We start from the raw sequence: 12,448 nt of genomic DNA on the forward strand, positions 1-12,448 counted from the left end.
AGTGACCCCCGGTGAATTTATGGGAAGAGATTATACTTGTATTTTTTTCTTTCCAATAGCATGTTATACAACACACTTCAAGTATATGGGTGTGGTGTGTAATGATGAGTATGAGGTTGTGAACATGCATATCATGAACAGTGTGACTTCTATCTGCAGGTTTAGAACTTTTTAATCTTCATTCTTAAAACAATAAAGCAGAGCCATTTGTATAGATCCGAGAATTTGAAAGGCTTTCACAATTTCATTCACAAGAAGTGTAAAAAGATAAATGCTTCCAATACAGTATAGTAAACCTAGACAGTTTATCTCAAAACTGTTCAGAAGTTAATTTTGCCCAGTTTCTGATAAAACTATTTGAAGTTTTTATTCATTGTAAGGTTTTAGAAATCTGCATATATTTAGTTAACACACAGCAAATTTATTAACAATACAGTTAGAGTCCTGCAACCCATTTTAACAAGAAAGTGGTAAGCTTAACTAGACTTTAAACTGAAATTGTGAAAAGATACACAATGAGCAGGTGCAATCTCTACTGCAATTGTGGCATGTTTTGGCAGAAAAGGCTGTTCTAACTTGCATTTGTTTTTGTGAAAAATCTAGTGTGGATAGTGTAATTTTATATCCATGTCCATTACAATGGTTTGTCAGAAGTCTGTCATCGTTCTACCTCACCTTAGAATCTGGTGAGGTTCAGGGAGTTCTTGAGATCCATTAAGTTCAGATGGTGTCGGGCCAAAGAGCCTTTTTATTAAAATGTGAATGAATTTAAGGAGCGGGATTTAGAGTATTTTGGGTTAATTATGTTCTTTTATTGTTTGTTTTTGGGGGTTAAAACTGAGTCTTGAAAAAGGTAACAATCATTATAGGTAAAATTTAGACAAGTTTTTAAATACAGTCTTCATAGATTTTAATTTGACAAAGTATTATCTGTTATACAGAATATGCATAAAGTAGTAACTATAAGAGACAATCTTAACTTGATTCTACATCAGTCACTTATACTGCAATTAAAGGAAGATTTAAAGTACACACTTTGGAGAATTGTACCAAGCTTCACAGTGCATTCCACAAGCTTCTGTGCCTTTCAACGACTGTAAAAGGAGCTGCTGCTGCTGGTGTCTCGGCCGCTTTCACTGGCAAGCTGAAAGAAGAGATCAGGAGGAAGGTTTAACTTACAATTATCTGTGCTTTTTTTTTTTTTTTAATTCCTTTACCCATGTTTTCTCAAATCTGAGTGCAGTAAATCTGCATGCTTTGGGTGTGTGAGCTTCCTTTTATCGTGAGAACCACAGCACAGTTTAATCCTATGCTGCTACTGTTAATTGGGTTGAAAGACACTGAAAGGGCATTTAAAAAAAAAAAAAAAAAAAATGTTCAATTCCAAATATTTTTAAATGAGTTACATTCAAACAAAAATACTTGTCAGAGCCTCCATAAGGTCATAGCATATATGAGGGTGGATAAACAAACAAGGGTGTTGCTAGGTGCAGACAAATGTACTTTTTAAGTTTGTTGTATTGAATGCGGTTACCAAACCAAACCTTTAGGTGGTTTATGCTCCTCTGTCTGGCCATGATGTTCCTTGAGGAGTTGCTAAGTCGGCCTTTGTAAAATTTAACACTCTCGTCTTCATGCTTTAAAATGGCCATTTTGACGTTTGATGGGTAAAGGAGCGCACTCTTGAATTGTGTTACAGGCTTAGACTTGGTTGTGTTATGTCCATGAATGGTGGAAGGGGGGCACTGGAGTCATATTTAGCCTTATCTGGGTTATTTTTTTACATAACCTATGTAGGAAAAATGTGGTGTGTGTTGGTCAAGTATGCAAATAAGAATTTAATTGTATTTAGTGCAGGTGCCAATAAATCTAAACTTTTATTTTATTTTTGTCAAATTAAAACCTTAAATATCGGTTGGGGGTGTGGGAGTGGGGGGGGAACACAGCACTTTTGCCCACCTGAATGTGGTGACCAAGTTCACAATACCAATGTACACTGGGCATTTTGTGGTTTCTGTAAGTGATTAATTATCTTTATACTGTTACCAAATGCTGCTTGCAGGGCCAAGCTCTGTAGAAATGTCAGTGTAATGGATATCTCCTGCCACATTCCCCCCAGAAAATGATGTATAAGAGTTTTCTTTCTGTTATTGAACTTGCCTTATGATTGTGTTTTATAAAATAAAGACTGGGCAATTTAAAAGATTTTGCCAGGAATGGGAGACCATGCCTTTCTTTTGTTCATTCCTGTTTTTCAAGAAGGGTATATGTTTATAATTGGATTTAAAACCACCCTTTTCATTGAGTAAATGTGTGAAATTAGATGAAATATGATCTAAGAAACCTCCTAAAGCAGTTGATAATGCTGTATATCACAAGTTCCATAAAGCTTACAGATGCTATTGGCCATTTTGTTCTGGACTGTTCAAAGAAAAGCTATTGTCTCACCGCTAGGGATGACTTTACAGCCTGCAGCTGGAAGAAGACTCTCCCACCCTCCTCTGGACACACAATTTTGATCTCTTCACGGGTCATTCCCAGGAGCATGGCACCACTCAAGACCCCCAGACACTTCACGGTGCTGTGAAGACAAAATTTAACAAGCTGGGTGACCAGCTCCTTCTAAGAAATGTTCATTGTGTTGGCCCTACTGTAAGCAGTGCGACTCTGCCTTATGAGTACTTCAATATATTTAAAAAAGCACACCAAATATTTTTTTAAAAGTGTTCAGATGCCCTTCGGATGGCTACAGGATGACACAGTAAGCTAAAAGTTTTTGTTGTATATTGGTGGACAACAATTATTACATAAACATTTTTTTTTTACAGTTTCCATAGAAGACCAGTTTGCAGCCACCCTTTTAATGATGATGATGTCCTGAGGGTCCCATTCGCACTCTCAGATGTCACTTACATTTTGGAGAAGCCTTTGTACTGAAGCCACATTTTCACTTCTTCTGGCCTGGATTTCTTGTTCAAGATGGGACGTTGTCCAATGTCCTATTTTAGGGCCAAAAGAAATCGGGAAATGAGGGTACTGCTCGCATATAGCACTGCCAAGGTTTTACATCTGAGATCTGATTCAGCGGTCTTGCTAGGGTAGTGTTGGGGATAATACTGGTACATATTGCCATCCATCATCTGAATTTATTTAACCAACAGACAGGTACAGGTGGCAGAAGCCTACCTTGGCTATATTATGTATTATGGTAGGAGCTTGCCTTGGTTGTAGTGCTGGGCAACTACACTTAGTTTTGGGTGCTGGGATTTCTCCATCTATTCCAAATATGTATACATTGTACTAACTAGTCATTCTAAACGTGTGATAGTGTCCTATGATGGACTGCTATCTCATAAAAGTGGTGTGTCTTGTGCCCACTGTTCAGAAAAATATGGTGTAGGATAAGATGTCTGTTTAGTTTGTCTAGACCTTTACTGTAACCAGGCACTGACTAAACAGAAAGGTAGAGATACCTTTAGTAGAAAGCCAGCCGTGACATCCCTCCTAACCTCCCTCCTCAATTAGTATTCTAAAGTGGACAAAGACTAGAAAACTGTCTGAACTCTTACATGGACTGAAAGGTTTGTCAGTCCCTTGTTTAATCACCCAAAAGTTGGAGACCTGTGTTCAGATGGCTTTGTGTGCTTGATTTGATTAAATCTGTTCAGGCTTTGCTACACTAGAGATGTCAAGGAAAACATTCATGTTGATCTTTTTAACCAAAATGATGTTAAAATGTCCACCATTTCACACTTCTCCTGTTAATTAATTGGTCAATAGTCCCGTCTTCAATGCAAAAGCTTGTGTCTGTGTGAATGTGTTTCCTTAGCATGCGCTGCACTGATTTATTTAATATTTTAGTGAAAAAATGAATTTCTTTTGCACATTGTGAGCTTATGACTGAAAAGACGTGACATGTGACACATTCTATAAGAAACTTGCTTTGTCCATTTTCCATGAAATGATGAGAATTTTTTTCCAAGCCATCACTAAAAATTACATGGGGTAAGAAACATATAAAAACTATGATTTTTGGGTAGCGAATTCTTTTAGGACAAGGGAGGCGTGCCAAAGCTTGTCTGTGTGGTGTTATGGGTCCACAGCTCGCTGAGCAAAGGCCAGTTTTTGTTAAATAAATAATCACCGCACTTGAGGCGGCTTCGTGAGGGGGCGTAGTGGTTGTAGCAAGTCACGGGGCGAACTGCAGTGTGGGCGTTTCTCACCGAGTGCACAGGTGAGGAACTGCCCACATCCATGATTGTTCCCGTGGCTAATGTGCTGCAGCTGCTATGGCCCCTCGCTATATAAAAAGAAGTGCGAGAGGAAAGATCAGAGAAAGAGAAGGAAACGGAGGTTGGCAGCAGGAAGCAGTAAAGAAAGAGAGAGAGAGAGAGAGAGCGAGCAAATCGGTGCAGCAGGAAGCGAGCGAGCGAGTGAGTGCTCGCAGGCAGCCTGGGTGTTTGGCCAACACCTGGGAGAAGTTGTGGTCGCTCCCGCAGAGTTTGTTTTGCAGGGCGGGAGTGACCAGAAGGTGCAGTACTCTCCGCGGGAGTCTGGACTTGGGACGTGGTGTCCCCAACGTGACAGCATTGGCCGTTAGGGGATTCCCAAGTCAATGTTAGGGGGAGCCAACCGGAGCCAAGGATCGGAAAGGCAACTTGACAGTAGCAGCAGGAGTAGGCAGAAGGTCAGCTGCATTGAGAGCGTCTCGCCTGTTGCAGGTCCCGTATGGGAGAAGCAGATGAGACGCTAACAGGAAAGAAGCGCCGGGTTTGTCATTTGTTTTTAAAGACTGCTTCCTAAGAAATATTTTAACCTCTGGTTTTAAGGATTGTTTTTTCTATTTATTGGTTTTAACCTCCACATTTCTTTTATGGATTATTTATTTATTGAAGATTTGGAATCACTGCACTTTATTGGACACTTTGTTTTTTTGATTGTTTTTTTGAATAAAAGCACTTTTGACCATCCCCTTGCTCAGTTGTTCTTGTCTCACTGTCTAGCTCATCGGTGACATTACCGACGGTGTTGGGTTGAAGGTATCCCGAATAGCAATGGGAGCAAGGAGCTGAACCCGCATCGTCACAGTCTGGCAAAGCCAAATCATTGCATGTGACCTGGCTGAAAGACAATTTCAGTTCACTTAAACCCAAAGGCTAGGGTATTGCTTTATTTGCAGGAAGATAAATTTGACCTGCACAGAGTAAACAGCCAAAAAAAATTTTACTGCCTCATGATTGTCAAAAGATAGGAGACTATTCATTCCTTGAAGCTTGTTTGCTTAGCTAATAGCTGAACTGACCAAGTATCTCATTGAGTTTCTTCTTAAAGGTTGTCTAGGTTTCTACTGCATCTACTTATGTCTTGGTAGCTTGTTCCAGAGTCCCACAACTCTTTGCATAAAGAAGTGCTCCCTGGCTTCAGTCTTAAACACACATCTCGTCAATTTCTAGTGGTGTCCTCAGGTACATGTTTTAAAATGTGATTGAAAGCATCATGCTGGATCTACTTTATCAATGATTTTTATGAATTCCGAAGACTTGGTTTAGGTACCCACATAGTATCCTGTGCTCACGAATACACAGGTTTAATTTGTGGGGTCTTTCAGTGTAGAACATGTCCTTCAGTCCTGGGATGCACTTAGTGGCTCTCCTCTGCACTGCTTCAAGTGCTTCTATGTCTTTCTAGTAGCTTGGTGGCCAGAACTGCATTCAGTACTCCAGATGTGGTGTACTGTAATAACTAATGTATTATATAATTCAATCATAATGTGCCTCAGTTTATATCGATTTCAATTTATAACGATTTTTGCGATACAGCTGAACTTTTTATTTTTTTTAATTGATTCTTTACATTGCTTAGACAATGAAATTGTGTCAACATAAACTGTTAAATCCTTTTCAAAGGTTGCTTCCTATATGACCATGTCTCCCATCTTGTGTTTATAATTGATGTTCCTGCTGCCCACATGTAGCACTTTTCTATATTAAGCTGCATTTTCAAGGTTTCGTCCAGTTCTGAAGTTTGTGCAGGTCTTTTTGAATTCTGTTTGCTGCCATTGCTCCAATTTTAGTATCATCTGCAGATTTCTCAAGTTTACTAACTATACTGAAATCAATGTCATTAATATAAATCAGAAAAAGTAAAGGACCCAGGGAAGACCCCTGACATACTCCACTGAAAACCTCACTCTACATGAAGCATTCTGCTCATATCTGTACTTTTGTCTCATGCTGGTTTTCCATCTTGAGATCCAGTTTTGTGGGTTATCTCTTGTCACGTACAGCTTCCAGTTTCAGGATTAATCTTCGGTGTAGGGTCGTATCAAAGGCTTTTTGAATGTCTAAGTAAATAATGTCATCTGCTTTCATTTACTTTGACCTTCTGGCTTTTAAAGGTTTTTGAATTTGAAAGAACCAAACCAGAAAGCGAAAGAGACAACGTAATGCTTAATCTTTCTCTCTCACGCAGAGCTGGACCAAAGGCTGTGATGTTACAAAGTGAACACACCCTTGAAAAATCAAGAAACTACATGTCTGCTTTAAAAGGCGACTGAGAGGAGCTGCTCCCCTGTTTTCTTTTGTTTCCTTTCATGCCTGCATAACAGCAGTTAGCCTGTTGCATTTAATAAGTTGTAAATACACTCTTCAATTTGCTGTGTCTTGTCAAGCATTCAGACCTACAGCTATTTATACTGACTCCTAAATCCTCTTGGGTAATTAAGTCTGCTAAATAATGACTAATGATAAAAAAATCAAATAATAATTTAAATCAGTTGTATTTTCACAAAGTAAGGTGTGTAATGTGTTATTTAAAAATGGGAAAGGGCATGTAAGGTTTGCAGGTTTGGACAAAAGTTCTTCATTTTTAAATAGATAAAACCTACAAGACATGGTGACAGGTAGCCAAAACCTATCCCAAGTAAGCCTAGAAAAACACCAATCAGTCACAATAGGTCAGATGAAATGGAAAAATGGTAGGATAGAATTTGAGAGTCACTATATTCTCAGCAGAAGATGGCTGACTCAAAGAACAATGTAAGTCGCTTAATTTGCTTGTGTTCTCTTTTGTATGAATATTTATCCGAAACCATTGTAGCATCTTAGTATAATCTATCAAGGGTTATTCCACTGAATCACCATAATAAATAAATGCTTCGCCATGTCACTGTCATGCAAATGTTTGCTGGACTAATAGGTCACTATGATGCACTTGTCATTTACAATTAAAAACTGCCCAATATAATCTCAGTTATGGCTGAACACACATGTGAACAAGGGAAACGCTTCCAGTGCACCACTGAGTTGTATTGATGCAGATTAATCTCTTTGCATATCTGATATCTACATTCTTAGTGTAATGGGAAAATCTGACAAATCCTACCACTGACACCAGTAAATTTGAGGCAGTAGTCACTAAATGGGATACAATGGTGAAAGTTCATAGATTATAGAAGCTATATAAAGTACTGATTAATTAGTGAACATCATCTCTTAGACAACCCAGAATATCCCACCTGCTCCATGTCTTGCTGTTCCTGAGTGGATTCCAGAATGTTGTTGGGGACAAAGCCTTCTTCTCCTTTCATATCTCTCACTTTCCACCACTGTTTGGTGTTGTTCAGCACCTGCAGAGGAGGAAAATGCAAATCAGTTTTATCGTTGCTCTCAAAGAAAGTGATCTGAGCTCTTAGGTGAGCGGAATTTGGAGCATTTGTATTGGCTCAGTAACTGCTGGGTTTGTAGAAAGAACTGCAAGGAAGAAGAAACTGTTATATAACATCCTTATGAAAAGAAAATAAATACAAGATGAATGAAATGAGTAACAAAAGTGCACATGAAATAAATCTATCAATCAATTTATTTAGGGGCCTTGTGTGCATGGAAACTGACAAACAATAAGTCAGCCTGGCCTGACCAGCATATGACTGCTTACTTGACATCACTTCTTTCACTAGTGGTCCACGCATTGTATTTGCCATTAACAGGTGATAACCAGACAGGGTCGGATTATGGTGTCTATAGGTTGCTTGTTCAGCACAATACCTTGACAAACTGCCATTCATACAAACTCCTGAGTCAGTTTGATTAGATAGAATTCCTTCTTCTCATGTCAATCTGATGTATCATAGCACATGTTCACCATACCAATATAACTATGAGATGATGCTGGTGATGATTGGTGGCTGGTAGAAGTAACATCACAAATGAGACTTTTGAATCATGTCCCAAACCTTCATAACACATTCTGCCATATAAAGACATAGTGACCACCACACAATTCCTTCAGTCAAACTGTTGCATATCGTTTGCTCCTTAAAGATAATAATAATAAAGTGCTTTGATTAAACAGGAAAGACAGTGAGAAAGAAGAAAAACATTATTAACTGTAATGATTATAAGTATTTAACTCACAAATACCAATGACTGTATTTTGTATTAATCATGCTGCAGACAGCTATATGATTATTACTTCTATATGAATTTGTTTTTCATTTAGGTAGAAAAAGAATTAAGCTTGTGCACAGAATTATGTGATTAACTTAAATTCTTTTATGAGAAAATGCTGACCTCTTGATACTAACAGAACACCCTGTGATATTATAAATCAATGTGATTGTTTTCTGAATTCTTGCTAAAAAATATAAGAAAACATGTCACTTATGAATTAATAAATAAGGACTAAACAAATACAGTACTATAATCTAATGAAGACATTAAAGCTATATGTATGTAATCTCTTTATAACTAATGTAATGAACTATAAGAAGCTGCTTAAATTGTTTTTTGTCGGTTGTTGTTATCGACTTTAGCGTCCACAACAGTCTGTGTTAGAGTATGGCTTGGTTGCTACATAATCTGGCATTGAAATGGGGTAGGGGTTATCCTGAAGGAACAGTATGTCAAGAGTGTTTCAGAGGTGAAAAGAGTGTTGGACAGAGTGATGATTATGAAGCTGGAAATTGAAGGTGTGATGATGAATGTTTTTAGTGCATATGTCCCCGCAAGTTGGGTGTGCGATGGATGAGAAAGAAGATTTCTGGAGTGAGTTGGATGAAGTGATGGACAGTGTACCAATGGAATGGAGAGAGAGTGGTGATTGGAGTGGATTTCAATGGGCATGTTGGTGAGAAGAACAGAGGGGATGAGAGGGTGATGGGTAGGTATGGTGTTATGGAAAGGATTGAAGAAGGTCAGATAATAGTGGATTTTGTGAAAAGGATGGACATGGCTGTGGTGAATATGTATTTTATGAAGCGGGTGGAACACTGGTTGACGTACAAGAATGGAGGAAGATGCACACAAGTAGATTATAACCTTTGCAGGATGCTTAATCTGAAGGAGATTAGAGACTGCAGAGTGGTGGCAGGGGAAAGTGTAGTTAGGCAGCATAGGATAATGTTCTGTAGGATAATGCTGGATATCAAGATGATGAGGAGAGGGAGGGCACAGCCAAGGAACAATTGTTGGAAGTTGTAAAACTGTAAGGTGGAATTTAGGGAGGAGGTGAGATAGGCACTGGGTGGCAATGAAGAGTTACCAGATAGCTGGGCAACTACAACAGACGTGGTAAGGGAAACTGCTAGAAGGCTGCAGTGTGTGAGATCTGGACGGAGGAAAGAGGACAAAGAAACCTGGTGGTGGAATGGGGAAGTACAATAGAGTATGCTGAGGAAGAGATAGTAAAGAAGAAGTGGGATAGTCAGAGAGATGCATAAAGTAGACAAGAGTACAAGGAGATAAGGTGAATGAAAAGGCATATGATGAAATATGACAGGCTGGACGCTAAGGAGGGAGAAAAGGACCTGTACCGATTTGCTAGACAAAGCAGGGAAAGACTTGGAGCGGGTTAGGGTGATAAGGGATAAAGATGGAAATGTACTCGCAAGCAAGGAGAGTGTGTTGAGCAAATGGAAAGAGTACTTTGAGGGGCCGATGAATGAAGAGAATGAGAGAGAGAGAAGGTTGGATAATGTGGAGATAGTGAATCAAGAAGTGCAGTGGATTAGCAAGGAGGATGTAAGGACAACTATGAAGAGGATGAAGAATGAAAAGGTCGTTGGTCCAGATGACATAACTGTGGAAGCTTGGAGGTGTTTAGGAGAGATGTAAGTGGAGTTTTTAACCAGATGATTTAATGCAATCTTGTAAAGTGAGAGGATGCTTGAGGAGTGGAGAAGAAGTGTACTGGTGCCGATTTTTAAGAAAAAAGGGGATGTGCAGAGCTATAGTAACTACAGGGGGATAAAATTGATGATCCACAGCATGAAGTTATGGGAAAGAGTAGTGGAAGTTAGGTTAAGTAGTGGGGTGATGATTAGTGAGCAGCAGTATGGTTTCATGTCAGGAAAGAGTTCCACAGATGGACAGGATGCAATTCACTATATCTAGCAAAGACTGAATGCTTTGTTCTATTTAACGTAACAAGCATTTATTGCAATGAAGAAGGAAGCCATATTCCCTAGAGAGAATCCATACCCTAGAGAGAATCCATATGGACAGCGGGGGAATATTCAAAATCTAACAATCAAGCTGAGGTCCCTGGAATTGTGAGGCAGCAGTGATAACGACTCTACCACCATGCCATTCACAAGTAAACTGTACAAAGATATCAAATGCAACATTGGCACAGACATACAGTTCTCACCTCAACCAGGTCTCCTTTCATGACCGTCAGCTCCTGGTTGTTTCTGGCCACAAAGTCATACATGACACGCATTATGTTTTCTGCATGCTGGGGCCTGTGATAAGAAAGCACAGAGCATAAATGTTTACTAGTGTTCTGTGTGTGTAGCAGCACAGAAATTTTGTAGGAGGATTTAGCTGATATACAGTAATGGGCACACTGTACGTGACAAGAAGTAGTGTGACCTCATGGCCAACTGTGTGGCTGCAGTGAGTGATCCCGAAAGATCCACAATTCAAGGTTGATGGATTTCTAAATCAAGCATAAAATAAACGTTTAATTTATAATGCCCTCTGTAGACACAACATAACATGGAATGTATTAAGAAAAACATTGTTTTGCCAATTAGTTTCTCATTATCAAATAAAGATATATACAATAAAATGAAGTTTGACTGATTGATCGATTGATTATACTACACATTCTGATTCTGTACAAATAATCGCCTAACTGGTACAGTAAATCCTTATAGCTTTTGTTGAAGTCCTATTTAAAGTGAAGTCTGGCTATTATTATAAAGCTATAAGATCATTGCTTTGATGCATCAGTACATGTCCATTTATTTTCTGAGCCTGCTTTTTCAGGCCAGGGTCACAGGGCACTGGAGACTAACCCAGGAGAAGTCCACATCTGTACACTAACAGAAGCTGCCAGTTGTCCTGTTATTTTGAGTTTCACAGGTTGTCCAAGCAAAAAAAGGCAGACAAAGCAAACTCCATACGCAAGGCCTAACTTAACAGTGGACAACATCTATTTACTTGACCTTTTACTTCTTCTTTAATTTAAAAATTTCTGAACAGCATTACTGTAACATTTCAAAATGTGCATTGATTTTATTATTGGGTGTCACATTAGTTAATCATCACTACAATACAACTCTAGGGATTTAGTTTGAATGCTGGACTAGCTACCTTCTATTTGTAATTTGCATGTTTTCTCTGGGTGGGGTTGTCCTCATATTTCTAAAGATGTGACCGTTAGCTTATCTCACGCTCTCTCTGGCAGTTTAACAGCCGTTCTCTGTCTTTGCCCAGGTTACTCAATTCTAAGAAGGTATCGGAGCTGGCACTCCTAAACTGCTGTGTCTATGAGATTATTCTGTGATGGAATGGTCTCTTCCAGGATTAGTTTCTGCCTTTTGTTTAATGTTCCAGCTATCTACAACCCTGGAATGGAAAAAAACATAGGTACTAAATCTGTTAAGTTATATTATTTTTATCATGTGGGAACTCCTTTTATTTTAACAAATTCTAGCTAATAATAACAAGTAGACCTAATGTACTGTATATACATGATCAATAGTTGCATGACCAGAAACCATATGACGTTGGAGCACTGAGTCATGGAACATAATGGGAAGAGTATGGGAGTATGGGAGTAGTTCTAACATGCCATTACATAAACAAGCAACCTTTTTAAAAAAACTGCAATATAATCATTCTCATACACATTTTAATATGCAGGGCAAGTAAAAGGTTTAGGGGCACAGTGGTCTTAAAGTAAGTCAGTGATGCTGTTTGTGGTTTAAAGTCCAATGCCTTGGACATCAGCAACATTTTGTGAATAACCAGTTGGTTTACTGAGAATAATTAGTAACAGTTTAAATGTGGTTTTTTTTCTGAAAAGTGAATAATTTACAGAAAAACATACCGTGTTTGTGGGGAGCTCCAAGATGAAGACATCTGCTGTTTGGGCAAAAAAGGCAGATATGTCATTACAATGTCAGATACATATCTCTTACAATAGTGTTTTCTTTTGACAT

At 38.7% G+C, this 12,448-nt stretch overlaps 1 protein-coding gene across 2 annotated transcripts in view; it reads right to left on the minus strand.

Moving 5' to 3' along the window:
* Positions 1-1,004: 1,004 nt before the first annotated feature.
* eps8l3b (EPS8-like 3b) overlaps positions 1,005-12,448 on the minus strand; it is a 54,289-nt gene continuing 42,845 nt past the window's right edge. The window contains exons 15-20 of one of the 2 annotated variants that reach the window (XM_039748580.1): positions 12,337-12,368; positions 10,648-10,741; positions 7,517-7,627; positions 2,914-2,999; positions 2,449-2,581; positions 1,005-1,144 (exon numbers count right to left, since the gene is read on the minus strand). In XM_039748580.1, coding sequence (XP_039604514.1) covers positions 1,088-1,144; positions 2,449-2,581; positions 2,914-2,999; positions 7,517-7,627; positions 10,648-10,741; positions 12,337-12,368 — 513 coding nt within the window. In that variant the 3' untranslated portion in view covers positions 1,005-1,087. Of the gene's footprint in view, positions 1,145-2,448; positions 2,582-2,913; positions 3,000-7,516; positions 7,628-10,647; positions 10,742-12,336; positions 12,372-12,448 lie in introns of both variants that reach the window. The other variant, XM_039748579.1, reaches the window with a different exon arrangement.

Source organism: Polypterus senegalus, chromosome 3, assembly GCF_016835505.1.
Source record: "Polypterus senegalus isolate Bchr_013 chromosome 3, ASM1683550v1, whole genome shotgun sequence".
NCBI lineage: Eukaryota > Metazoa > Chordata > Cladistia > Polypteriformes > Polypteridae > Polypterus > Polypterus senegalus.